A 26,191-nucleotide genomic window follows, 5' to 3' on the forward strand; every position below is an offset into this window, starting at 1 on the left:
CAGGCGAACGAATGACGCAGTTCTTTGTGAGTGAACAACATCTGTTTCGATTTGTCATGTTAAACAAGCTGTGAAACTGCTCCGGTTCTCAGACCTTTCCAGACCCTTTGAAGAATGTGACTGTGGGTTAAGATATTTGAGTTTTGAAGTCTTTCCACATTAAATAAGTCATTTCCAGTCTCCACCTGTTTTCTTCCTTATCGGAAATATCTTAATCTTTGCTGTTCGGTTTATCAAACATTTCTAGTGTGGAAAATTAGAATAGCTGTATCTTCCCGCTACGGGATACAGACGAAATTTTCGTCCTGTTGTAACTTGTTTGGTCCATAATCCATAATAAATTTGTTTCCATGAAGGCATGTGTTAAATTACTTGGGCCAGACTAGGTCGGGAAAGACCAAGTTGTCGTTTCATTTGTGAAGAATAAACATCTGTTCTTGTGTAGATCTTTCTGGTACAGCTGTAACTCAGGTGCCCTAGTTACTGACAGTTTAACATGGGAAAAAGGCCTAAACTAGGTTTTCTCCCCCTACTATTAGATAAATAGTTCACATGGAGAGACTGGGTTCCCCATACAGGGACTGTGTATATGCCACTTTGGTCAAGTGGTCAAAAAATTATTCCAACAAAACCCTGGCCAGCTTGGACACCCACAAGCAATCATAATAAATTTGTGCGGAATAAGTTACTTTTTGAAAACAGCTTAGAACCATACGTCCACATCAAAATTAAACATTGTTTCAAAATATAATGTGTCAAAGTGATAACAGGGGCAAATGTGCTTGAGTAATTTAACACATTTACGGGTTAAATACACGAGGAAAGTTTGTTGCGGGAAAGTTTGTGTTCCGTATATCTTTAAAAAGACAAAACTCCTCCCTCCTCTCGGACATTGCTGTCATCTAAACATCACTAGGCTGAGAAAACGTGGTTGCGCCTTGTAAACGCAGAATTGTTGTGCGCTTAGTCATTACTTACCGTGAATCGAGCACTCAGGTGCAAGGCTGTGAGACGCATTTACTTAGCTTAATCGGTACCGCATAATAACAAGGTGGATTGTAAAGATTCTGTGCTTCCTTTCAAAGCGGCAAAGGCAACGAATACGGTCCAACTTCAAAAACTCGCATAAACAGAGTAATAATGCCGTCCTCGCTTTATGGTTTATTTTTTCACAAGATTTGCGATCCTTTTAGAACTGTGTCACTTAGGACCTGATTTAGTTGTTTTGGGAAAATGGTGATGAGCGCAGTACACTGGATGAGACTAAAATGATGCCCAATAAGAGTGTAGACTGGCTGCAAATCCAACTACACTCTGGTGCGAGTTCGTTGTTGCTACTGGATTGTCGATCACACGAACTGTACGAATCGTCTCATATCGAGACAGCGATAAATTTGGTTATTCCAGGGTTAATGCTTCGCAGATTTAAGAAGGGGAACCTGCCCATTCGATCCATCATTCCGAAAAGTGAAGATAAGGAAAAGTTTGTCAGGCGCTACAAGACGGACACTGTGATTCTTTACGATGAAGCTACCTGGGACTGGCAGGAGAGTGGAACCAGTGGCTCAATTCTCCAACTAGTACTGCAAAAACTCTGGGACGAAGGATGTGAAGCATTTTACTTGGAAGGCAAGTTATAAATGTTTATGCCAATTTAATACGTTTTCTTAAAAAAGTGATTCCGTTGTATATTATTAGCCCATTTACATTTACAATTACACATACTGCAAGATCTCATTTAATATTAGTCTATAGTAACCATCAGTTAAACATGTTTCTAAATTAGGCGGTTATTTTATCCTCATGCTTATTACACTGTTTACAGACATGTGGAGTTGTTTTGGCTTGTTTGCATACTGGGAAAGTTTTAAGAGTCACACACACACACACGCACACACACACACACAGAGCTTATCTCCTTAGCTTTCTCAACTGACTGTACATCTATTGCAGATTTATGGTTAAGTTTGTGTTCTGTCCTTGTAAGACTTTGCTAACTCCAGATAATTATGGCTACTGTGATAATGAAAATGTGTATTAAGGAATAACTTGTATGACCCCACAATTCAATGGCCAATTTATACAGCAATTTTAAACTTTCTTAAGCTTTAAACTTTCAAGCAGTGAAAATAATTTTGTCATTTTTGGAGAAATTTACTGAAGTCAAAAATTGTTGGATCCACAATCAAGTAACACACGTAAGTCTGCTTTATGTTTCTCACACATCTCCATATAACTGCTCTACAGGTGGATTCATCAGGTTTCAGAGTGAGTATCCAGAGCACTGCGAGACTTTGATTGATAGCTCCTGCTCCAGCTACTCTCCCCCACTGTCAGCTCTGGGTCTGAGTAGCCTTCAGATTAGTTCTGACTGTTCTGATGTAGAGTCGGACCGGGAACCCAGCAGTGCTGCCGACTATGAGGAGAGTCCCATATGCAACATCCAGCCTGCCCGCCCAGTCCAAATTCTCCCTCACCTCTACCTGGGCTGTGCCAAAGATTCCCGAAACCTAGACGTGCTCGGACAGTACAACATTAAGTACATCCTAAATGTAACGCCAAACCTGCCCAACATGTTTGAACATGACGGCCATATCCGCTATAAACAGATCCCCATCTCCGATCACTGGAGTCAGAACCTGTCACAATTCTTCCCTGAAGCTATAGCCTTTATTGGTAAGCAATACACACCATTTGTTTATATTTAATGATGTGTTCACAGTTTTCACTTCGTTTCAGATGTCCGCTCATATTTCTGACAGGTTTTTCATTGCAGCATGCCTATAGAATGTGGTTATTGTAAGGTTCACATAAAAAGGCAGAGTTTAGATTATTTCGAAGTTTGAAATATATTCATGGAAAGTGATTGGTGTTTCACTATGTTAAACAATCCTTAGATTGGACTATTTTAGTGAGTTGGTGATATTCACCCACGCACAGTCTTTGTAGAGATAGACTTTGCAGTGAATTATACTGTTGGTCACAGGTAAGTAAAGCCATGTTTTCTGTCTGCTTGTTCAGCAATGTGGTTTTGTGGTCACTGAGTACACACTCTCTCATTTCAGTAACAGACCAAGAAATTCCATCTTTATTTTAAGAGCCATGAGTAATCTGCTGAACTGTCATTCATCTCACAACAAAAATTTAAAAAGTTTTCTTCTTTACTTCTGACTTTAACAAAATTGCCTAGTAATAGCAGGAGTATGTAGAATCTACTGGAATTATGTAATGCCATGCAGGTGACAAAAAGCTGTCATGACTGAAAAGTATACCTCACGATGAGGCTTCATCACAGCATGTCATTAAGATATAACAGCTTGAAGAACTTACCTGATGTCATTTTGCTGGATTAGTGTTATCCACACAAAAGAAACAACCAATTTAATCTCATAACATATCTTAATAGCATATTAGTGGTTAGAAATGATTGACGTTAATGCTTTTCCTGGAACTGGTTGTCTAGGAAACCTTTTGATGCTTATTCTGTGACATTTCTTTGACTTTGATATTTCTTAGACTTTGACTTTTTTTCGTGACCTGCAGATGAAGCTCGATCCAAAAAGTGTGGGGTCCTGGTCCATTGTCTGGCAGGGATCAGTCGGTCAGTAACGGTGACTGTCGCTTATCTTATGCAGAGACTCAACCTGTCCCTCAATGATGCATATGACTTTGTCAAACGGAAAAAGTCAAACATTTCACCAAACTTCAATTTCATGGGCCAGCTATTAGACTTTGAGAGGACACTCCAGCTAAATAGTCCATTTGACAACCAGTCTGGTGATGGACAGCTCTACTTCACTACCCCGACAAATCACAATGTTTTCCAGTTGGATACGCTGGAATCTACCTGACAGCTGTTATTGGTAATTGTCATCTCTTTGAATGGTGGCTCTTTAGCTATGAGGAATTCCAAAGTGGAAGGCATCTGGACTGGTCATTAGAGTATTGAGACTTTAGTAAACGAAGTATGGATGTTGACTCAGCTTCACTTTAATAACTGCAAAATATTGCTTCTTATTGAACTTGTTTCTTCTATTACCTGTAACATGTAAAGTGCTAAACATAACACTGCAAGGTGAATGAAATTTTGGGAGCTGGCAGAGTCACTTTAGTTATGAGGGCAAGGTCACTAACTCTCAGTTTACAAGGATCACACCCTTTCCCACACCCAGAAATAGTCTATATGTTTCCATACAATGGTCTTTTTAAAGGTTCAAGGTTAGGAAAGGCATTTGCTTTTTTAAAATTGTTCACAGAACTTCTATATTTTTACAAAATTGTAAATGGAAAAAAAAATCATTGCTGTGACTCATTGTAGCTATTTTCCTGTGCCCACTAGAAGAGTTTCAATTTGACGATATTGAAAGTATGAAAGAATGGTGTCTCTTCATTGTGAGGTATATATGACTACTTAGGGCTAAATGATATGCTGTTTTTCTAAAGTCCCAACACCTACATGCCTTTCATACTCAATTGTATTGACTGAAAGTATATGTTACAGTTAAAATGAGTAAAATGCAACATATAGTTGTAGATAAGGTATGAGCACATTGTAATGTTCATGTAATGTAAGCTGATTTGGAACAGTGTTTTGAGATATCAGAGATGAGCAACAACAGGTTCAGCTATTATTGATGGTTTATGTCTCAGCAGTACTTCCACTGATCTAAATGGGGATTTCAGATAATATAAGGAGTTACTTGGACCCAGACAAATCTGCTGATTTGAATGTTTTTGAGCTGATGTTAACTTACGTAAGCTTTGTAGTGGTTAAACTTATGAAATACATATACAGTTATCTCAGCACGGAATAGCCTGGATATTTTCATACAATGGTACATATTTTTTATTTGCATTTGTAAATCATCTTGAAGAAATTGTTTAAGGTGATGTCCTTATGTTTTTATCTACATATATACAAAAATTATAACAATGGCAGCTTGATCATAACACAGGAGATATATTGTTCTTTACTAGATATGCAGTGTGCTTAATTGTGCTTAAGGTCTACAGCATAGATTTCTTTATGACGTAGTCTGCTCACCTACGGCTGTTCCACGTGTGTTTGCTCTGCTTTTCTCTATGTAGCAAACAGTATCTTAAAGTATGCGTTCACACACAATTCTTTCTCATATTTGAACTTAATCCTTTATAAGAAATCTGGTAACAGTTTCGTTTAGTGAAATCTTTTTTTACTTCTTTGTGTGAAGGCTATGATTGGTTTCTTATTTCTTTTTCTCATACTGGATTTTATGAATTTAAAATTGGGGCTTTATTTCACACATTTGTTAAGCTGTGTCCAGGGGAAAATAGGTTGATTTAAAAGTGCTAAAATATCGAAAGACAATATCTCTTTTAGAGCATGCCAATGTTATTAAACCTCTCTGAGGTGGATCTCAGGAATTCACATACTTGTCCTTGTTCAATTTCTTGTACTGGCTGATGAATGTTTATATCCACATATACTATAAAATGCAAACACTGTGGATGTGGCCTGTGTAGGGTATATGATTTCAAAGGCTTACTACAGCTGTGGTAATAAGCATCACCAAGTGTACACATATAAAGCCAAATTTCTCCTACAAATAAATAAAAGAAAAAATGCTTCTTAAAAGTCTGCTCTTGGCTACATTTTCCTGTTAGGTGCACTGGACGATTTCCAAAAACCAAAATTATTCATTGTAAGTTCAGAATTTGTCTTGGTAGATCCTTAGAGCGCAGTTGCTCTAAGATGCTCCAGAAAGCAACTACTGCACTTTAAGATACAGCAACAATGCAAACAACATTGCTTTGACTCCCACGAAAGATACCTTTACCTTTATCGCATCGTCGCCCTTTCTTTCATTTTATTCTCCCGGGGTTCGTGTGACAACTCGTGTGAGAACAGTGGCTAGAGCTTCCTGTTTCTTTGAGGTCGTCAGATACATACTCACATGACGCAGAGAGATATCTAAACCACAACTGACACACTTCCCCTTCAAACCACAAACGACACACCCATTTCCCTCTCAGCTCCCTCTCTCCTCAGCATGTCAACCAAATTTAGAGTGTGAGAGACTCACACGTGTTGTGCTCTTTGGTACAGCCCTGAATTTTGAGAACGTTGTTACTTTAAGCCCACTTTTACTTTACGGGTTTCAGACTGAAAAATAAAAGAACAGACGAAGGAAATGACTGAAATAATGATTGAGAATGAAAAATGAAGAATGATTTAGAAATGATGAGATGATTTAAAAACACTAATGTTGACAGAAGCATATTGCTAATGAAAGTTTCAAAAGCCCATTGCATCACTCTCTCACTACAATATGAGTAGGTTTTTGCGAGTAGTTTGGTCATACATGAATGGTCCCTTACCGTAAAGACAGGGGAAAAATAAAGACTTTCTAAAAGGTTTATTATGATGTAAAAAGATGTAGATATTGCCAGAGCACCAAATTAACTGCTGATTTAATCTAGTATGAGGACACAGGATGCTGTTTAAGAAAACTGGTTCTGTGTCAACCACTTTAGGGCAAGGGGATAGGTCTGAAAAGGTAAGAATGAAGAAGTGGACATTATTAGATTCCCAGGCCATTTGGGGTACTTGAGAATGCATATGCTAGTTAAGCACACCGAAATATATTTGAAAATAATATAGATATCACGGATTTGTTTCTCCCAGATTCCCATAACAACATTCAGTGTGTTCTCAGTTCAGACAGTGCTCTTTGGGTACTCTCACACTTTCTGTTACAGTTGAGAGATCTTAATGTGGAAAGCTTAATGTTAAAAGTAGAAATAATAATTGAATTGCTCATTCATCTCAACTAACAGAAAGTGAAATGGTATTATCTCAGTCAGAGTTGCAGGATTAGAAATGTTACTACATTTCAAGCTTTTCCTGTCAGAGAATGACTCAGCTCAAAGTTTAAATCATAGCAGCAACGTGCTGGATCAAAATCATCAGCCAGATTTCTGTCAGTTCATGCCCACCATAAAACTGAACTGTAACCCTAACCTCACCCCACCCCCATCTGTAACCAACCATAACCACTCATACACGTGCATGCACCTGGGCACAAACGGCTGGCCGTGTTTGTTGATAGGACAGATTATCAAGCCGAAGTATTTGCTCTTTGACTCTGGATGAATTTTTTTTCCCCACTTCTATCACTTCAGTAAAAAAAAAAAGTCATTGCTCACTGAACAGAAACTGTCAGACCTGCAACAGAGAAATAACTCATCAACATCAACAAACAATTAAAAAGCAGACAATATGTCTTCAATGCGACATTGTGCCTGTTCTGTCTGAATGCTAGTTCAACAGATTACCTTTTAAATATTCTATTTTTCAGCATTCCCTTACCTGCTGTCAAAGATTCACAGAGAATAGAAGCACCCACCTTTCTGGCTGTCTCTACTTTGTTGTGTTTAACTTCCCCCCAACCAGTAAATATTTGAATGGATTCAACTCATTGCTTTTGTACTACAAATATAGATCAGCAGTTAAGTTATACATGACCAGTGGTAACAGTCCAACGCTTCCAATAACAGAAGGCCCTTTCAACATACATGTTTTTTTTTAATTTTTCCTAAGTCGTATATGCATGGTCATTTTAATTTCTTCTCAGTCACATTTTACTAGTCTTCGGCAGACATCGCTGTGCTTGTATTTTATAGGCAGAACATTTACAAGCATGTAGTGATTTGACACCGAACTGTGAAATCATCTTTTGGTGATCAAGATATGACTTAAAATAATATTTTTCATTTCTGCTGGGCTTTCAAATGCCTGGTCCCTTTCATTTTCAGAAAGAAATTACTGTACGGTGTTATAATTAATATTGGAAATCATTCATCCTTTTTTCCCCCACCACCTCTGGTTTAAGGCTATGTACGATCACAGATTAGTGCAGTCTCTCCCAGCCACACAGAGAGAGGCCCTCAAAGGAAGAATTCAGTCAAAAGTGGAGAATTCGGTTCAAAGGACATAGCAATGATTATATACATCTATTATATACATCTATTTTGGACAACCTAATGTATTTATAACAGTCCCCAGTGTTTTTCAATGCATTAACAGTGAATGTAAATATTATTATAAACACACAAAAATAAGCAACAGACCCCCTGCAGAGCTTCATCTATTTTCCTGTATTAATGGATATGAAACCGTAGTTTTTACCCCAACAATCCCTCATTTACTCCTTTCATTCATTAGATAGGAATATTTGCCTTTCATTCACTAGATAGGAATATTTGCCTTTCATTCACTAGATAGGAATAGCAGGACAATGCTGGTAACTTTTAGAAAGTACCAGTAAGGTCAGAGATGTTTAGTTTGGCATTGTTGTTGTCATGGTGATATTTTAGGACTGCTGAAGGTGAGCAGGTTCCCGGAGAGGAGCTCAGTCAGCGCAGAGGCCTCTGTTTTCCAGAGCCAAGGGTCATTACCTCCAGTCAAAATACAGCTCTGAGCGATTAAATCTTAAGAAATTCAAATGCATAAAAAATCGCTATGTACTGACTGCTAACAGCTTACAATGAGGTTCTGTTCTGACGACTCCATTATAAGTCGATTTTGTAGTAAGTTGGAAATCCCCTTATATTTCCTGCACCATGCACAAGACTGGACATTTCAACACACTGAGTCTCAAACAACAACAAATATGGCAGTACAGCCAGCTGATGTTATTGTACTACAAATGGAACGGTCATTGTTAGATGTTTTGTCCAAACCTTTCTACTCTAAAATATTGTAATAAGGTTAATGGGACAGCCATCACACGTCAGGTGTTTGTAATTCACGTATGTCATTAGTGAAGGACAACCTGTACTCAGAATAGTAAAGCCCTGTGCGTAGTCGTGCATGGTTCAGCATACATACACTCCAGTATTTTTTGCAGAAAATTGGCATGATTTAGGCTAAGGCCTTAGATCTTTCAATTTCTCACAAAGTGTTTATGAAGATCATGTTTTGGATAAAATACGTAGATTTCGGTAAATAGATTATTAGGTCATATGTATATTGAGGACACGCAGAATCTGAGAAGAGAAAAAATGGAACCATCTGTTACAGCCCTGGGCGACAGCATCTATGGCCAACTTCTCCATCCGGTCATTTGTACAGAGCTGTAACACGGAAGTGCCAGACCAGGCCGCCCAGTCAAGTGACTGTGGAACGTGGCGTGACAGGCGTCGGAGAAGGCTCAACTTAAAAAACTCACAGTGAGTCATAGAGGAAGCAAAAATGCTGTCAAACAGGGTTGGTGAGGTGCAAAAAACACACACACTCCCACACACACACACATACACACGCACACAAGCACACGCACACATGCATGCACGCTTGTACTCACGCGCGTGCGCGCACACACACACACACACAAAACAGCCATCAATGAGTGTATGATTCCTGCTTATAGTTCCTGTAAACCAGTTCCTGTAATCCTGAGCTCATAAGGTAGAAGAATGTCATTAAAAGTAGGAACGTTTTTCTGTTGGTGACTTGTTTGGGTCATTTACCTCAGATTATGTCAAGTTATTGTAAATGACAGGGAAGAAATTGTTGTGAAATGTGAAGTTTATAGTGAGGTCTGCCAAAACATTTTGAAATAGGGAAATTTGTTCAGTTGGGGTATCTTGTCTGAATATAGACTAACCAGTTGAACCAGCTTAGTGAACTTTAAGCGTGATGTTTTTTTATCATTACCCGAGTACTGTGCTATGGTGGTGGATCTCAAATCCAATGAGCACTGCGAAGGTGATATAAAGCAGATGATGAAGTATTAGATTTTAGAATGCTTTTACACATAGAGCCAGACCAGAACCATAAGATGTATGTATTCAATCCCAATAAGTTCCATGAAAACCTGTGAAAACTGTGTTGTCTTGACAGATGAGAACCATTAGTCTAACGTAATGTCAGTGACAAAGGAAGACAAGCTTTTTTTGGGGGGGGGGGGGGGGGGGGGGGCTCTTCCATATATGGACCTCCTCGGGATCAGCAATGCTTCTGCTGTGTATAACAGCAGAGGATCACTGCAAGAGTTGAAATTTTGTGTCAAATTTCTAGGTGTAAGTGTGCTGATGTAGGATTGGATTTTGCATTTCATAATCCTTATCTACAGAATTATGAATCAGGGGCAGCTGATCCTGGATAAGATGACTCTGGAGCACTTGATGCATGTAAAACTGGTGTAATCTGGCCATGAGTATCAAGGGCATAAAATGATGATGGTATAAGTACAGCTACTGTTATTAGTGAAAAGAATAGCAGCTTAATTGCTTTTTGTTTGTCCCTAACTGAGTATTACAGCGTTGTTTGCTGAATTCTGTTTCCTTCACAAGGTCACAATTAAGCATTCCAAAGCTTGGTGTTGATGGCCTTGATATGGACTCCAACTGAAATGAATTGTTGCCTTTCTCACGTAAACAAAAACAACACGATGGGGGCAAAGAGAGTATCACAATTCAGGAGAGATTTCTTATCAAAAACATCTATTGTGAGACATTTTTCTTCTCCAAGTGGGTCATGTTTTTTGGCAGAGGTCATTATGTAGTGAGATAAGCTTGCTGATCTGAAGATTAAATTGAACATTTTGTAAAGGTGTAAAACTCCATGTACGGCCAAGGACCAAGGGACTTACAAGGTCAAATTTTATGAGAGGAAGAACACTTGAATATCAGGTTGCTTATAGATGGCTGTCTACAGACAAATTACTCAGAGATTTCTTAGGGGTGGGAAAGAGAGAGAGAGAATAAAAAGAAAGAAAGGGAGAAAGAGAGAATGAAAGATAAAGAATAAAAAGGCAGAAAGGAAAAGGGGAGGGTGAGGGGAGTGATAGCTGTTGTTGTGTTATAATAATAAGAATGAATGAGTCATCCAGTGAAGCTTACATAACACAGGATCCGCCCATCTCTGTGATGTTGAACTGACCTCATGCACACACCTCTATTTGACGTTACTACTCCCTCATTCATCAGCCTGCTCAATATATCTTACAGAAAGATACTAAAAAAAATTAGAATATCTCGGTGTTGTCAATTTTGACAGTCATTTTAACACAACAAATGTGTTTATGAATGTATGGGTCCATGGTGTTTCAAAGGAATTCTCTAACTGTTAATCTAATAAAGCTAAGCAAAATTAATGAAGGACAAATACACTGGTGAAAACTATTGGGTACTTAAGTCCAAAAATGTCTTCTTGCGGTGAGGCAACACTGACAGACTTTATCTTCTTATTTACCTAAGAGGAGTCTGCTCTTTGTCTCACACACCTACTTGTCTTATCAAAGTCAGAAATTCACAAATGTCTGTAAGTCCAATGAGAAAGGTGACAAACACGTACCTCACTACATAATGACCTCTGCAATCTATATCTAGCAATAGCAGAAAGTAAATCAGCTTTAGTAAGTTAGTTTCTTTTCAGTGCAATATCAGGTATGGCTCACAGTCACTACATGAGAGGGAAATCTTGAAAATACATTGTGAAACACTGCCACCGTAAGGTTGAAATTCTAACTTTGTAATTTCAATGTCATGGAACAATGCACGCATGTAGCAGCCTACTTTCAAAACTCATTAATTATGCCTGGTGGCATTTTTTTCCTGTTATCCTCGAGGAGTCTGAACAAAACCTTTGAACCTTAGCTCAAATAATTGGGTTATTTCTTCCTGGATAAAGGTTTTTTTTTTTAACTGATGTACTGTGTGCAGCTTGATGATCAGTCCATTTGAGGAATTAGGTGTGCGTCTTTTGGGCTAACAAAACAAAACAAAACAAAAAACAGTTTAGGAAATTGGTTCATGCAGAAATGTCGTGAGACACACTGATGATGCATGTTATTTTAGATCACTGTTAGTCTGTGTCACGATCAAATCTTAAATTTGGGCGCACAAAATGATCAGAGTGGTTGGTGACAGGATGAAGCTTGAATTCTTGTCTTTGGGTGGGACTGACCTCTGGTTTCCTACAGGCAATGTCAGCACTAGTGATTCTCACCACATAGGTTTTGTATTAAAGACTCACTCACACCGATAAGGATTAATGTTATACTTGTTGCAAGTGTGCAATTTCAAGTGAAGTGCCTTAGGTCTTTGAAGATAACCACATTCAATGGTCACTTGTGTCATCAAATCAGACATCCAAATATGGGCACTGAGGAGATAGGACATAAATAGCTACATCCACACTACATTGTGTAACTAGATATGTGCTTCCCAGCTTCAAGAATGCACGGGTATGATTAACCCTGAGTGTTCCCTTAGGGGCATCTTTGGGGTGATATTAAAATGCATGGGAATTCATGCATCTGCTAATAAATAGTGAGGCTCCTAGAGACTTCAAATGTCAAAATAAGGTTGAAGCTTTATCTATGGTCACAGTGAATTATGAAATATGATTTCAATTCATTTTACTGAAGTTAATTTTGAATAAGAAGCTTAGATTGAAATGAGTCTGAGTTCATAACCCATGATTAGAAAAAAAAATCAACAGAAAGTGAACTGAGGGAAATCAAGATGCTTTAAAATGTAATAAAATATACAGCTTCAGGGAGTTGTGAATCCTCCTTCCAATCAATATTACACATTAATTCTTCTCAGAGGTAACCTGAAATCAATTATTTTTGGAGACATGATTCAACAAGGGCAGATCAACACAGAGCGTTTTGCTCTTCAGTTTCTCATACACAGCGAGTTTTATTTTACCACAAACGTTCTGAGGAGTAATTAATTACCCTGAGGGAGACACATTAACATACAGAACTGGAGTCAACTAAACTTTCAGGATTAGGCCTTTGATTTTTTAATCAGGTCACTGTGATATAATCTTAGTGAAATGCTGAAGATTAAGGCACCATAACTAATTCTCTTGGACTGCACCTGGGGTGAAGTGTTTTCACTATTCTTATGATTTGAATGATAAAATATTAGCTTAAGCAAAATTATTTTCACAAGGAGCTGCTAAATAGAAACTCCAAAATAGGGTCACAAACTTTCCTGTATTTACAAGACAACATAGAAATGTATACAAAAGTACCTAATTATCTATTGCTCTGATGACTTTCATGGACCTATCTACATTTTTTCAGAGTGTACCACAAAATACTGAATTTTTTCACATGTAACAATGCTTTTGTCTGAGTCAATAAGTCACGTAGGAAACATTTCTGGTGATGGATTCGTTCTTTTAGCCTATGTCCTTAATGCTTACTCCACTCCTTTCATAAATTCCAGGAACTCTGAAACAAAAATACAGTCAAAAAGTTAAATTAGTGCCCACCACAATGAAACTGGTGTGTAACACAGACTTTAAATCACTTTATGGAAAAAAAAAAACATTCTTCTACTCTACAAATGCTATACTGTATATTGTAAACATATTGGGTTAGGGTTAAGGTAAGTAACATATAATAAATGTAGTTCTCACAATATATAATCCATTACAAAAAAACTCCACCACAAAAAAGTGTCCACTGCACCGTGTTGCATTTCTGTTAGGCCTGTCACATGACCATGCTCTGTTACTGTTACACAAATTCTCTATAACTATCTGAGTAAATACAGCTCAACAGATTTTAACTGTCTGTTGTCATGGTGGACCACTACAATATATCTATAAAGCAAGACTTGGTGATACTGAATATTATGGGAACATAGAAAGATATTATATAAGAGCTGATAACAATATCACAATGAACAACTACATTAGTTGTTACACTGTAATTACTAATCAATTTGGGACTAAGAACAGTGCAACATGTAATTCCACAGTAATAGAACAAGATTAAATGGCTTTAAGTGTTTTGCTGACACAGAATGCTTACCATCATAATCTATTTTTCCATCATTGTTTTTGTCTCCATCTTTCATGAGTTCTTCAATGTCATCCTCAGTAATAGGCTCTCCAGTAGACTCCAGCATTGCCTTCAGTTCATCAAGATCAATGTAACCGTCTGCATTCCTAAAGACCACAGATGCTTTCATAACTCCACAGTAACGATGAACTGAAGCACTAGTTTTAAACATCAGTTACAAAAAGAGTCATGTGTGTTTTTGTCTGAAAGTGAGTTTGGTCTGTTTATGAGGGTTTCTATTTAAAATTTCACACCCCATTTAGGTGTGTGATATTGTTTAGATGAACAAACATACTTTTCTCTGTTATTGATTCTGAACGATTAGAAAGTAAAATGGAAATGAGGACAGCAGTGTAACTGTAGAGATAAGGGAGAATGTTCATGGAAGCAAATAAAGTATTTAAAGTCAAGGAGATTAATGGTAGGTTTGGTTCTCACTTTTGTATTTTGGTTTACTTCCCTAAGAAGCCTTGGAGGTCCTCTCCTTCAGACTTTGGGGGGGGGCTCTGTGTCAATTCTGTATCAATCTTCAAACGAACAACAAAGTCTGGAGGCAAAATATTTTCCTATAGATATTATGCTGTACATACTTATCAAACATCCGGAACAGCTCTGCTAGTTCTTCCTCAGACTTCCCTTTACTGTCATCCTTCATGCACCTCACCATCATCACCAGAAATTCATCAAAGTCCACTGTCCCACTACCTGGAAATGAGAGCCAATGCAAAATTTATTGTACAGCAGGGCTGTTCAATTACAAATTCAAAGGGGCCAGATTTCAAAACCAGTCCTTGCTCATGGGCCAGAACATTTTGGCAACCTCTTTACATTTACATATTTACATTTGTACAATTGACCTTGTGTGGCTAGCAAGATGCCTACAGTGCTGTGATGTAGAGTGATATATAAATATGGTAAAACACTCTAGTGCTGCTGTTTTGACTCTTATCCAATCAAATGACTTGACAAGTACTAACTGTTGTATAATTTGAACTTGACTCTGATTGCTGGAGATTGCCTTTGGCCTCGACTTGGCCCATGGGCTGCCAACTGAATAGGTCTGTTCTACAGTAATCATATGTCAATAAAGTTTGGTCATCTTATACCTATGCACTGACTATTTTTTGGTCATATCAAAGGCATATCAGCTCAGAATTGCTAGTTTATCTCTTTGCACAGATACAACTTAACCTCATTTAAACTATACTTATGACAGACCATGCTTAATAGGAATAGCACAAAGAAGTACTTAGTGTCTGGGTCAAAAGCAAAGGAAATTAGGATTTAAGTTTTCTAATAGTGTATCACTGAATAATTGCAGTATGTATTGCTCTCTAATGACATGAACCATTATACTGCAGTTTGAGCACTATTTTATAGTTAACATTTGTTCTGTATTCAGTAAGCTGACCAAATGAACTGAGAATATGGTTCATGCTCAGAGAATCCTCATATTTCAGTTGTTCCCTTTCCCCATAAGGTATAAAAACTGAGATGGTGCCAGAGAGCTGATATTTAGGGTAATAGAGACGAATGATGAATGGGTCAGTTCTCATATTTCCACTTACAAATTGAGTGTCTTTTTTCTGACTTAATGAAGAAAGAGCTTACATGAACGCAGTCCGTGTGTATTTGCTTATTTCTGAACTGTATTAATGGGTTACAAAATATCAAAAAAACTGAGAAGACGAAAAATGGGTATGACACAGTTTGGTGAATCTGCCTCAGGAGGTCTAAAAGTAAGAGCTTCAGTTTTTTTTTTTTTTTTTTATACCATCCTCATCCACTTCATCGATCATTTCCTGGAGTTCCTCTGGCGTTGGATTCTGTCCTAACATCCTCATCACCTTCCCCAGCTCCTTAGTGCTAATGCAGCCATCCTCAGCATCCTGCACGAAGATATCAAACGCAGCACGAAACTCTACAGGACAAGACCAGACGTGCCAGTGAGAGTCACTTCAGAGAGATCCGAACAGTGGAATCTGCCCAAAGTCTTACTCTGTTCTAATAAACGTGATGTTTGTAAGCCTTGCTGTCTCCTCACAATCATATTTAGTTTGGTAGTATAAGAGTAGAGCTGTCAGTACCAGCAAGAGGCTATGAGAGTGCTGAAAAGTTCTGATGTGACATAATATGCGTTTTAACTGAAATATAATATTATGTTCTGTTGCAACACCCAAGCTGTGTCTGTGTCTCACATAATGGTGGTAAAGACATAAATTAACAGAACAGAAGGAGAGTTGGGCTTTTATTTCTCAATTCCAGCATTGTTTAATGAGTTGTTCAAAGATAACTGCTGAGTTGTTTAAATGACAAAGACTTAAAACACTCTCATCGTTTTCGAAACATGCCGAGTGATGATATTACATACCATTTTTCTGCTCATCAGTCAGTTGCTCAACCTGTAGAAGAAAATATAAATGTAAGATAACAATATCAAATGCCACAGCATATTATTCTTACTGTGCGATCCATAAACATCATCAGCAGGAACTTTAAGTTCAATTTATGGCATAAATAAACAGTGAACAAACCTTTTCAGTATTTACATACAGCATTTGTACATGCTGCAACATGTACTGAATTTAGTGCTGTTTTAACTGATAATTTGGTTGCCTCATGAGGTTCCTACAGACCCCAACTCCTGCCACTTCAAGAGCTACAGAATACCATAGCTTTAACTTTGCTTAAAGTTATTTTGCTTTAATCAAGTGACATTCTTGAAATGACTTCACTGTTAGTCAAAACAATATATGGTTCAAGTGTGTTCTTCACATTTAGTCATGATTTATACTTTGCACTGGACCCATGTTTCAAGTAAAAGGGACAGAACCAAGTCCTTGCATTGAGTTAAAAATAAAACAACATGTGGATCTGAAAGCACAGATAAGAGACACAGTACACAGTGCTTTAAATTAGCATAGCAGTGGATCTGACTCAACAATGGCCCAGTAATCCTGGTAAAGCTAGCGTGAATGTGAGAGAAGGACAGCTGCTTAGGTAAGAGTTATTGTCTACACAATCCACCTCAGACTTAACACAAACCACAGCAGTGCTGGACTATATAAAGAGGTCAGTCCACATGCCCTGCTCCTCTCAAAATTGTTCTGTCAGAACAAAGCATTTGAAACACCTACTGCTGAGAGTGATAATACAAAGTGGAAGCTTTAAGAGTATACCTTTACAATGCATTGTGGCCTAATACACATTGGCATGGATGTACCCAATACATATATATATAAATGTAAAATAACTGAAGTGATGAAAGGCAAAAAATCTTGATTTTCAATATCATTTAGAAACTGATCTGTTATATTAAGACAGCAATAGACATTCTTACAGTTTCTGAAGTAATTCACGTGTATGCTTTATATGAAACACACCACATTACAGCACAGTAGATAGTGAAGGAATTCATCATTGGATGTTTAATTTGAACCATGTACATCTCTCTCTCTCGCCTCACTGAAAACGCAGATGTGGGGGAGACCAAACAACTTGCCAAATTTAGTCATGGAAGTAAGGATCTGTTCCATGTGTAGTCATGAATGGTTCAGAGTGGTGGAGCAGAAGCATGTGCAACATCAGTCCCTTTAAGTGGATCCTATCAGTTCTGATAGCGCTTGAGAGTGTCTGTATTTAAGGACACACACAGCTCCCATGAAAATGTTTAATATTAGTTACTGGTCGCTACAATTAAAATATAGTTTTAATTATTTCATAAATGGAATTCGTTTAGAAAAATGAATGATGTAACCCCAAAAATTAGTTGATACTGGAATGTCTTGGTTTAGACAAATAACCAAAAAGGTTTAATAAAACAGGGATATTTTGGATTTTAAACAGAAGAAACTGCGCGTCTGAAAAAAGGTAGCAAGTTTTATAGAAATTGGCCTTAGACAAGGCAAAAGTCCAAAGGAAAATGTAATTAATGATATCATATCACCCCATCCCCAAAGCTACTACATCAAGAAAATAAAAAGATATCAAAACAAAACAAAACACAAAAAAAAATAAAATAAAGAAAATAGAAAAGAATAGATATGTACAAATTGTGCCTCAAAATGTTTTATCAAAAACTTTCATTTGGCTCTGTAGTGGTGTACCTCGTTGCTGAGAGACAGTATTGTCAGAATTATGTAATAACTGTATAAATATTTAGTCAAATATTTAAGCATTAATGAGTTTTGGCAGTTTATATAGCAGCTGAGGCTCTAAAATAACTATGTAACTGACTAAATAAGCATGCAAATACAGCTGCAGCATTTTTTTAATCGTAAAAATATAAAACCACAGAATTAAAGAGTGTAGAAAACTCACCGCGGCTTTGTAGATGTCATTCATGCTGAAGCCGTGTAAGGAGAGGAGCAGCAGTAGCAGCACGAGGACACAGTGGCCGACAACAATGTGTGAGAACTCACGTTTTATAAAGGGAATTCTGGTTCTGCTTGGTCCCTCCCTGTGATCTGTGTGTTTTCTGTCTCTGACACTGTGCCAGTCAATCCCACACATATGTACACACAGACACACACACACAGATAAAACTGTCACAGTTGTGACGCGGCCCACTCTGGAATGGAATGGAGTGAAGGGGTTAGGCTGGATGGCGCGACCTAATCTCCCATGAGTGGACTGGAGACACTCAACATTCCGACCGCCTCCGTCCACCGGGTCCCACACAGAGAAGAGGAGTTAAGAACAGTATAGAACAGTAGCATGTCTGGAGTGCGCTCAGAAAAAACATCCTCTGGTGAGCTGTGAGTTATGAAGTCAGTCACATCTCATATGTACATACTTCTGTCACTGATGTGTGTTGTGCTTTAAACGTGATTACATCACAGGAAGAAAGGGTAGCTATTGTGTTTACATTCACCTGAAAAGGTGGCAGAAAATCATAGACAAACCTCACGAATTGAATTCCTTTCTTGTCATAAGGTATCTGAGATGTAAGCCCATGCTGATGGCTGTCCCAGACTGTAGTGTCCTCTTGGCAAAATCAACAGAACAGGAGACCATAAAATATCATATTACACAACTGTTTGCTAACCAAAAACACAACACTGCACAGCAACTTAGATAATGCCAGATAAGCAAAATAAATTCAGTTCAAATATTCCAGATATCTAAACAGAATTTAAACCACACATGGGGACACAAATGGGGACTTCATTCTGCTGTATCAGGGAATGTGAGTTTTTGTGAAGCTTTTGGAAAGAAATGATTAGAACCATTTTCAAAATTATTTGCAAAAATAATATTTGAAAAAAAAAAAAAAAATCACAAAATTTTTAACAGGGAAATTCTTGTAGACCTCTGTTTACTTCATGTGAAGCACATGGTTGCATCACCCCTTTTGTTAAGTTGCATCATCTTATTTCACACAACTTTTTTACATTCTGTGAAGGATATGCCGAAACTGTGGACCTTTGGGCCAGCAGATAAACACAGCCACTGCATCCACTCAGAATTTAACATTCCCTGTGAAATTACATACTACCGCAGTTTCTCACAGGTGAGCTAACTGTGAATGATAAGTCCATTCACAGTAATAAAGTGTAATCACATATAGAATAGCTGTAGATAAGAGCTATAAAGCACTAAGCCATAATGAGTCATGACAGGGGACCAGTACCCAGTAAAATCTGGGTTCGTGTTTCATTGCAGGTTTCTATGGAATATCAGTGTACAATGTCCAAATGAAACTAATGTGTCAACTTTAGTGTTATTGTTTTTGAAATTTTGAAATTAAAGCACAGTTGAAAGTATCGTCTGATAATGACTTAAGAGTGTAGCAATAAGGTATAATATTAATTACATTGTAAGTACACAATCCAATGAACTCATCAAATGCAAATGTGCATTCTGTTTTGAACTACACTACGACACGACACTTTAAATTTGCATTTGAAATAAATTTACACTTTTATCCTAAGATGTAAACTATACTGTCCTCCACAAGGTCTTGTGATATCAAGTGGATGTCCAGGCAAAGTCTGTTCATAAGAACACAAGAGGAGATGTAGCCCTTGAGCCCCAAAGTACAGTCAAGACTCAGCCTGCATGAAGTTATGAATGAGGAGTGAAAAGCTATGCTTCTGCTGGGGAAACAGCAAGATGACTTTAGCTCACAGGTTCCACAGTGTGCTCTCTCTATTTCCTATTTCCTGCCTGCAAGGAAATGATGTCAAAATGTAACCGGATACAAAAGAAGAGCAGCAGGGGGTGCTAAACCACACAAAGCACATATAACAGTTGCCTGGAAGGTAGAACATGCACACATAGATGTATATAACAGATGTTGAATGTCAGACGAGAGGCATGATACTCATTTTTTTTAAAACACAAACAAACATACTGCATTCTAAGCTTAAGCCTAAATTCTTAAATCCGCAGGTGGCAGGAACTGTCTACTCTCATCAAAAAATATGAATGAATGCATGCATAAAACACAGAGTATATTTGTCAAACAAGAGGAATTCAGTACAAGTTATAAATAATGAAAACAGACTGTATTTTATGAGGCACTGAACAGGCAACCACAGTGTTGAATGCCTTAATATCTTCTCATGTTTGTCCATCTTTCTGATGACGACACAAAGATGTCAGTGATGACCTTCCAAGATACTGTGTCCTATGGAGGCTCTGCTAACAAGCTTACACACACACACACACACACACTGCTGCAGTGTGTGTCAGGCCGTATTTTGTCGCACATACTCTCATGTTTATCTCCTTCTCTAACAATCTCAATGCCACGTCAGAGTAGCAGAAGCACAGTACAACTGACCAAACAAATTGAGACCCCAGGATTGGTAAGAAACGGAAAGATAGACATCAGACCTGACATCTAGCCTTAGATGAACTGCTGCTGAATTACTTGGAACAAGGACAACCTAACATGTAGAGTCAGCCTGAACACTAACAAAGCAGGAGCTTGTCTAATGTTCTAGATTTGGCAGACTTTATAGACTCTTTATATTCCTAATAGTATCTCCTTTACGGAGTGTAGCTTAATGACTGTATGCGCACCTTTAGGAAAAAAAAAAAGGAGAAAGGAGATATTGCAACAATTTCACTGTTTCAAATGATGTTACATTTCCAATTTGGCATTTACATGATTTCATTATGTAACAAAATGTGACTATATCAGTTAAGATCAGACATCTTCAACAGAGGCACGGAGTCAAAGTGGGATGACTAAAGGCAGAAGGATACCTTGGAACGATGATTTTTCTCTGTGTGTGTGTGTGTGTGTGTGTGTGTGTGTGATAAAACTTAAAATCGCATGATTTGCTGTTGAGAAGTTCACATATTAGGTTATCATTATGACTTATCTGACAGGTGTAGACCGCAAGCTGCAAATGGCGAGATTACTCCTGTATGTAACAATGAATGCGCGGGAATGCAGCCTGACTGACAGTTGTGCTGTGCTCAAATGGAATACTGATAGGAAATGACGGAGCTCATAAGCAATGCAAAACAGCCCAGGGAGTCTGCAACGAATGTTAATTGGCTGTATATTGCCTCGTCGTTAGATCATCACAACTCAAGCATTAGACCCTACTGGTTTCAATATTAAAACACACACACACACACGCACACATACACACACACACTGTTGGAGGTGACGCTTTTTCAAACATGAAATGAGACTGAAGCCCATTTCTTTGGAAAGTAAAATCCCTCACATAATTTAATGGAATATTTGACTTGTCATCTTCTTGGATATTTTCGGTCAGAGTTACCTGTAATTACATTGTGGAAAAGCTCCCGAGTTGATGAAAATATTTCGTGGCAAGCGCTACCTGCAGAACTGAAGCTATTACTTATTGAACATCTGCTCAGTTGAAATGCTTCGACGTGGAGCGATATGGGAAACGACTGGAAAACAAATAAAGTGGAGCGTTGTCGTTTCTATATATCTTTGTCCTCTGCAGGGGGCAGCAGATTCTAACGGTTTCCTGGAGGAAAGCTTTGGCACAGTGACAGCGCTCGGAGAAGTCACATCAAAAGAACATATGGAGAGCTGTTTTATTGGAACACTTCACGTATTTCCTTTTACAGCGAGGGGCTGACGGAACTGCCAGTCGTCTCCAGACTGTAATCATAAGCATATCTCACACGCGCAATTCAGCGCGCATAATTTTGGAGTGGTTGCCATAGAAACTCTGCGCCGTAGTAGCGGGTAGCAAATGATGAGAGATGAACGCAGCAATTTCCTCCCAGCACCCTGTCCTTCAAACCTCACACACACGCGTGTCTTTCTCTTTCTTCTGTTTAAGTTGAAGATATTTTCGGAACCGTGCACTTTTGAGCATTCAGCCTCCAAACAGCAGAAAGCAATTGTAAAAACTGACCTCAAAATAGGCAAAATGTTTTTGTGCGTGCCTCAGTTACAATGTAAATGCAAATCAAACAAGGTTTCAGAACCATAGTTTGAAATTTGGCCCCAATATAACCCTACTCGATGAATTAATAATAAATATATAATGGCCCAAGAATGACTTTTTGACATAATCATTGACTTTGACTGACTGATATGATGTGGTAATTTGTGCATCAGCAGTTATTAACAAAATGCATGTGTTTTTTTTCTGTATGTGTAAATCTAACAAAAATACCTGATGGTTCTCATTGTAGATGTATGTGCTAAAAGGGTAACAGCCTCAGTTGAATGCACTGTGCACTTCAGCCACTCTGTGTGTGTGCGTGCGTGTGTGTGTGTGTGTCTGCGCATGTGTATGCATGCGTATAAGCACATACCTATGTTTGCACGCGCGCCCGTGTGTGTGTGTGTGTGTGTGTGTGTGTGTGTGTGAGTGTGTGTGTGTGTTGTGTCTGCGCATGCGTATGCATGTGTGCATGTGTGTGTACAAGCACATACATATGTTTACGTGTGTGTGTGTGTGTATGTGTGTGTGTGTGTGTGTGTGTGTGTGTTTGTGTGTTTGTGTGTTTCTGTCTGTGTGTACTTCTCTGTGAGGAGGGGGTTACTATGGGTCTGTGGACCTGTTTCTCAGAGGGGCATTTAGACAGCAGGATTAAAAGAGCAGTAGCTCAAGGCTTTTTTATCTCTCTCAGTGCAGCCACTACTCTGTGCGATTAACACTCGCGAAGAAGGGAGAGCTTTTTAAATGGCGTCTGATACCACACACATACACACACACACACACACACACACACAACCACAATCACAACCACAAATACGCTGTGCTCAGTTTCAAGAAAATCTGTGTTCTTTCCAAATTTTTAGTGACAGTGTTATATAAAATTTTAAGAAAAATTGTTGTCATCCTTTTAGTATTTCTCTGTGTATCTCTCTTTAGGCTGGCCTTTAATGAGACGATACCCACATTACCTCTTGCTTGATGAACACACTCTGCTGTCTCTGGGCCTTGGGGCAAAGTTTTCCAGTCCAGTGCATCACCAAGTCCATCACCCTTCCCTTTGTTGGTGGTGAGACACCCAGAAAGGAGCCGCTCTCAGATATATATTCTCCCACCCAAAAAGGATATGTATTAGGGTTTTCATCAGTTCACAAAGGAGCTTTTGTTTGTGTTCATGTGAATGAAATTCAATTTGAATGACAGTTCGATCAGCTATAGGATAGGGCCTTAAGAGTAAAAATGCATTTGGGAGGGAAAAATCTACAGTATGTGTGTCACAGTGTGTTTGCGGCACATCTTGAGGCTGAAACTGTGAACCGGAGTATTGAGGATTATGTGTGCAAGTCGGCGTGTAATTTACAGACTAACTGAATGTACTCCAGTGACGCCTCTGTGAATCTGACACTGCTGAGGACAAACATTTGGACTGCTTTTGGGTCCTTCTGGTTCTAGTAAAACATAAAAATATTAAGTGAGGAACCAAAAGGCAAAACCTAACTCTGACACTGAAATGTGCTGATGTTTGCATTTGCCGTAAAAGGGGCACTATGGATCGTCGGCTGTGAGCAAGTTACTATAGTGATAATTGTGTGACCCCATTTGCCATTGTAGGAGGCCTAATCTTTACTTTGAGCAATCTCTTACTACCTTCTCTCATAAAGTAGGTGTTGTCACAGTCCATAAGGCTTATCTTCCCACACCATTCTTTATTGTTAAGCTCATTACGAAGCGTATGTACTTCTAGGTCATTGCTGGAGAATATGTTAGCTGTTTCATGTGTTGGATTGGATCTGTGACAGAAATGAGCTTGCATTGAATTTAATTATGAGTGTGAGTGACTCAAGGCTTTCTCTACAGACTCATGCCCACACAGGGTGTCATTTTGATGACAGTGGGTACACAGCTACCCTGCAGTGACAAACGTCCACCTTACTCTGCCCACAGCTACAAAGGCACAGACTCTGCCCATAGTATCAGACCTATTTCATAACACTGCTCTTCTGTGGAGGGATGATGTGTCTATGGGTCATTATAGGTGACAAACTGAACACATAATTCGGTATAGAAGGCTGAAAAATGCCCTCTGACAATCATACAAAAGGACGATTCTGTCTTCCTTCTTCTGGATCTTTCCCATTATTTTAATAACTATACCTTTGTGTCAATAATCCACATTATTTGAGTATTTACTTGAGTATTTATTCACTGATTGCTCATTTTTATTTGCTTCAATATCTTTATTGAAAGTCAGTATAATTTTATTTATTAACTCATTCATTTTTTAGTCTTTGCTCTTGGCACAATATATTCAAATCAAATTACAAATGTTGTCGGTATTGATAAACATATTTATTTAATGATTTTATTATTAATGCATTCAGTATGAATCAATAAAATATCACGCAAATAGGATATTGCATTTAACAAAAGCCACACCCTGCCTGAAGCTAATATAAGCATAGATACAATTTCACAATTTAGGTTAGTTACATAACTGAAACTATTGTCTTTGCACGCAATAAGAACACAACAGCACTCAAACTGTCATTGTGGTAACTGCTCCAGGCTGCCCAAATCTTTTGTGCAGTCTCTGCATCAACGGAGTAAGGATTTGGATACATTAACAAGAAGATTAATTGCTGCAATCATGTTCCAGCAGACATGTACATTTCCAGATGCCTCTGCAACCTTCTCTCTATTCATTTGATTTTCATTAGTACAAAAATAATGTGCTCAAGATAGCTAATAGGCCTGGCTATCATCTAAAAATAATCCAAATGAGCAAATTACATCTTCATGGTCGATAAAAATGATGGTTTTGAAAAATATGAAATGCCATGTTATGGCCATATTTCTCTCTCTCTCTCTCTCTCTCTCTCTCTCCCTCTCTCTCTCTCTCTCTCTGTCTCTGTCTCTCTCTCTCTGTCACATGCACACACACACAGACACACATGCAAAAAGGCACAGATCCCTCCTATACCCCACTCCACATATACATGTAAACTGCACATTTTCCTTCCATATGTTTTGTGGCATTCCTGCATCTATGTAACAGCAAACAATGAAATCATCTCTGTGTGATTGAAGTTGAGCTGCCTGCAGGCCTGTGGTGCTTCAGTGGAGTGTGCTGAAATTTGACAGGACTCATGATGAGGCACACTGTAAATATCCAAACCTCATGTGACTCACAAAATGGCCCCTAGGAGCCTGCTAAAGGTCAGTGTTTCCCGATGCCATTGCCAACAACTAAATGAAGTCACTTCATTGCCCCTTGCAAGATTGTTCTCATTTCTGTAGAAGGATTCTGTGCTTTTCATTAAAGGTACTGCATAACATGCAGTCTAGTCTCTCCTGCCTCTGTAACAGTGACCTGTGTGACACACACACACACACACACACACACACACACACACACACACACACACACACATTAATGCACAGACAATTTGGCAAAAAGGCAACGTCGCTTCTCAAAACATATTAATTCTGACAAAAATACAAATCAAAAGGGAGGTACACAAAAATGAATAAATGTGAAATTCTTTAGCAAGACAAAAACAAGGTGTCACTCTTGGAGACAAACTATTTTTAAATTACCTGTGTTTCTCATAATTACCAAATATCTTCTGCTTTCTTTTATGTTTCCTGCCTGAAACAGTAGCAAGAAAACACTCGCCTCTTGTGATATTACCGAGGAAACTGTGATTTTGATGGCTTCAGTAAATCCTTCATTCCCTTTAACCTGTGCCTCACCGGTTAGGCCTGTCCTGGATGTATTCATCTATCACCTCAGATTGATTTTGTATCTCTGTACTATGACTGATCTCTATCACTTTTCATATCTAACACTAGGTCTATTTATAATGCAGTTATCATACAGTATATACCGTGACCCGGTCCTGGGTAAGCGGCAGACAATGACATGACATGACATACAGTATATGTGTTGTATCACTTGTT

General features: G+C 38.4%; 2 protein-coding genes across 2 annotated transcripts; one reads left to right on the forward strand and one right to left on the reverse strand.

Moving 5' to 3' along the window:
* Positions 1-1,268: 1,268 nt before the first annotated feature.
* On the forward strand, positions 1,269-3,851 carry LOC115808360 (dual specificity protein phosphatase 7-like). The gene is made up of 3 exons (XM_030769711.1): positions 1,269-1,629; positions 2,248-2,676; positions 3,544-3,851. The coding sequence occupies exons 1-3, from the start codon at positions 1,269-1,271 to the stop codon at positions 3,849-3,851; spliced, it is 1,098 nt and encodes a 365-aa protein (XP_030625571.1).
* A 9,346-nt stretch (positions 3,852-13,197) lies between these two features.
* Positions 13,198-18,188, reverse strand: tnnc1a (troponin C type 1a (slow)). Its single transcript, XM_030768669.1, has 6 exons — positions 18,165-18,188; positions 16,216-16,246; positions 15,619-15,765; positions 14,435-14,549; positions 13,815-13,951; positions 13,198-13,229 (listed from the first exon to the last, which is right to left on the reverse strand). The coding sequence occupies exons 1-6, from the start codon at positions 18,186-18,188 to the stop codon at positions 13,198-13,200; spliced, it is 486 nt and encodes a 161-aa protein (XP_030624529.1).
* Between the last annotated feature and the right edge of the window lie 8,003 nt (positions 18,189-26,191).

The sequence above is a fragment of the Chanos chanos genome, chromosome 3, assembly GCF_902362185.1.
Source record: "Chanos chanos chromosome 3, fChaCha1.1, whole genome shotgun sequence".
Lineage (NCBI taxonomy): Eukaryota > Metazoa > Chordata > Actinopteri > Gonorynchiformes > Chanidae > Chanos > Chanos chanos.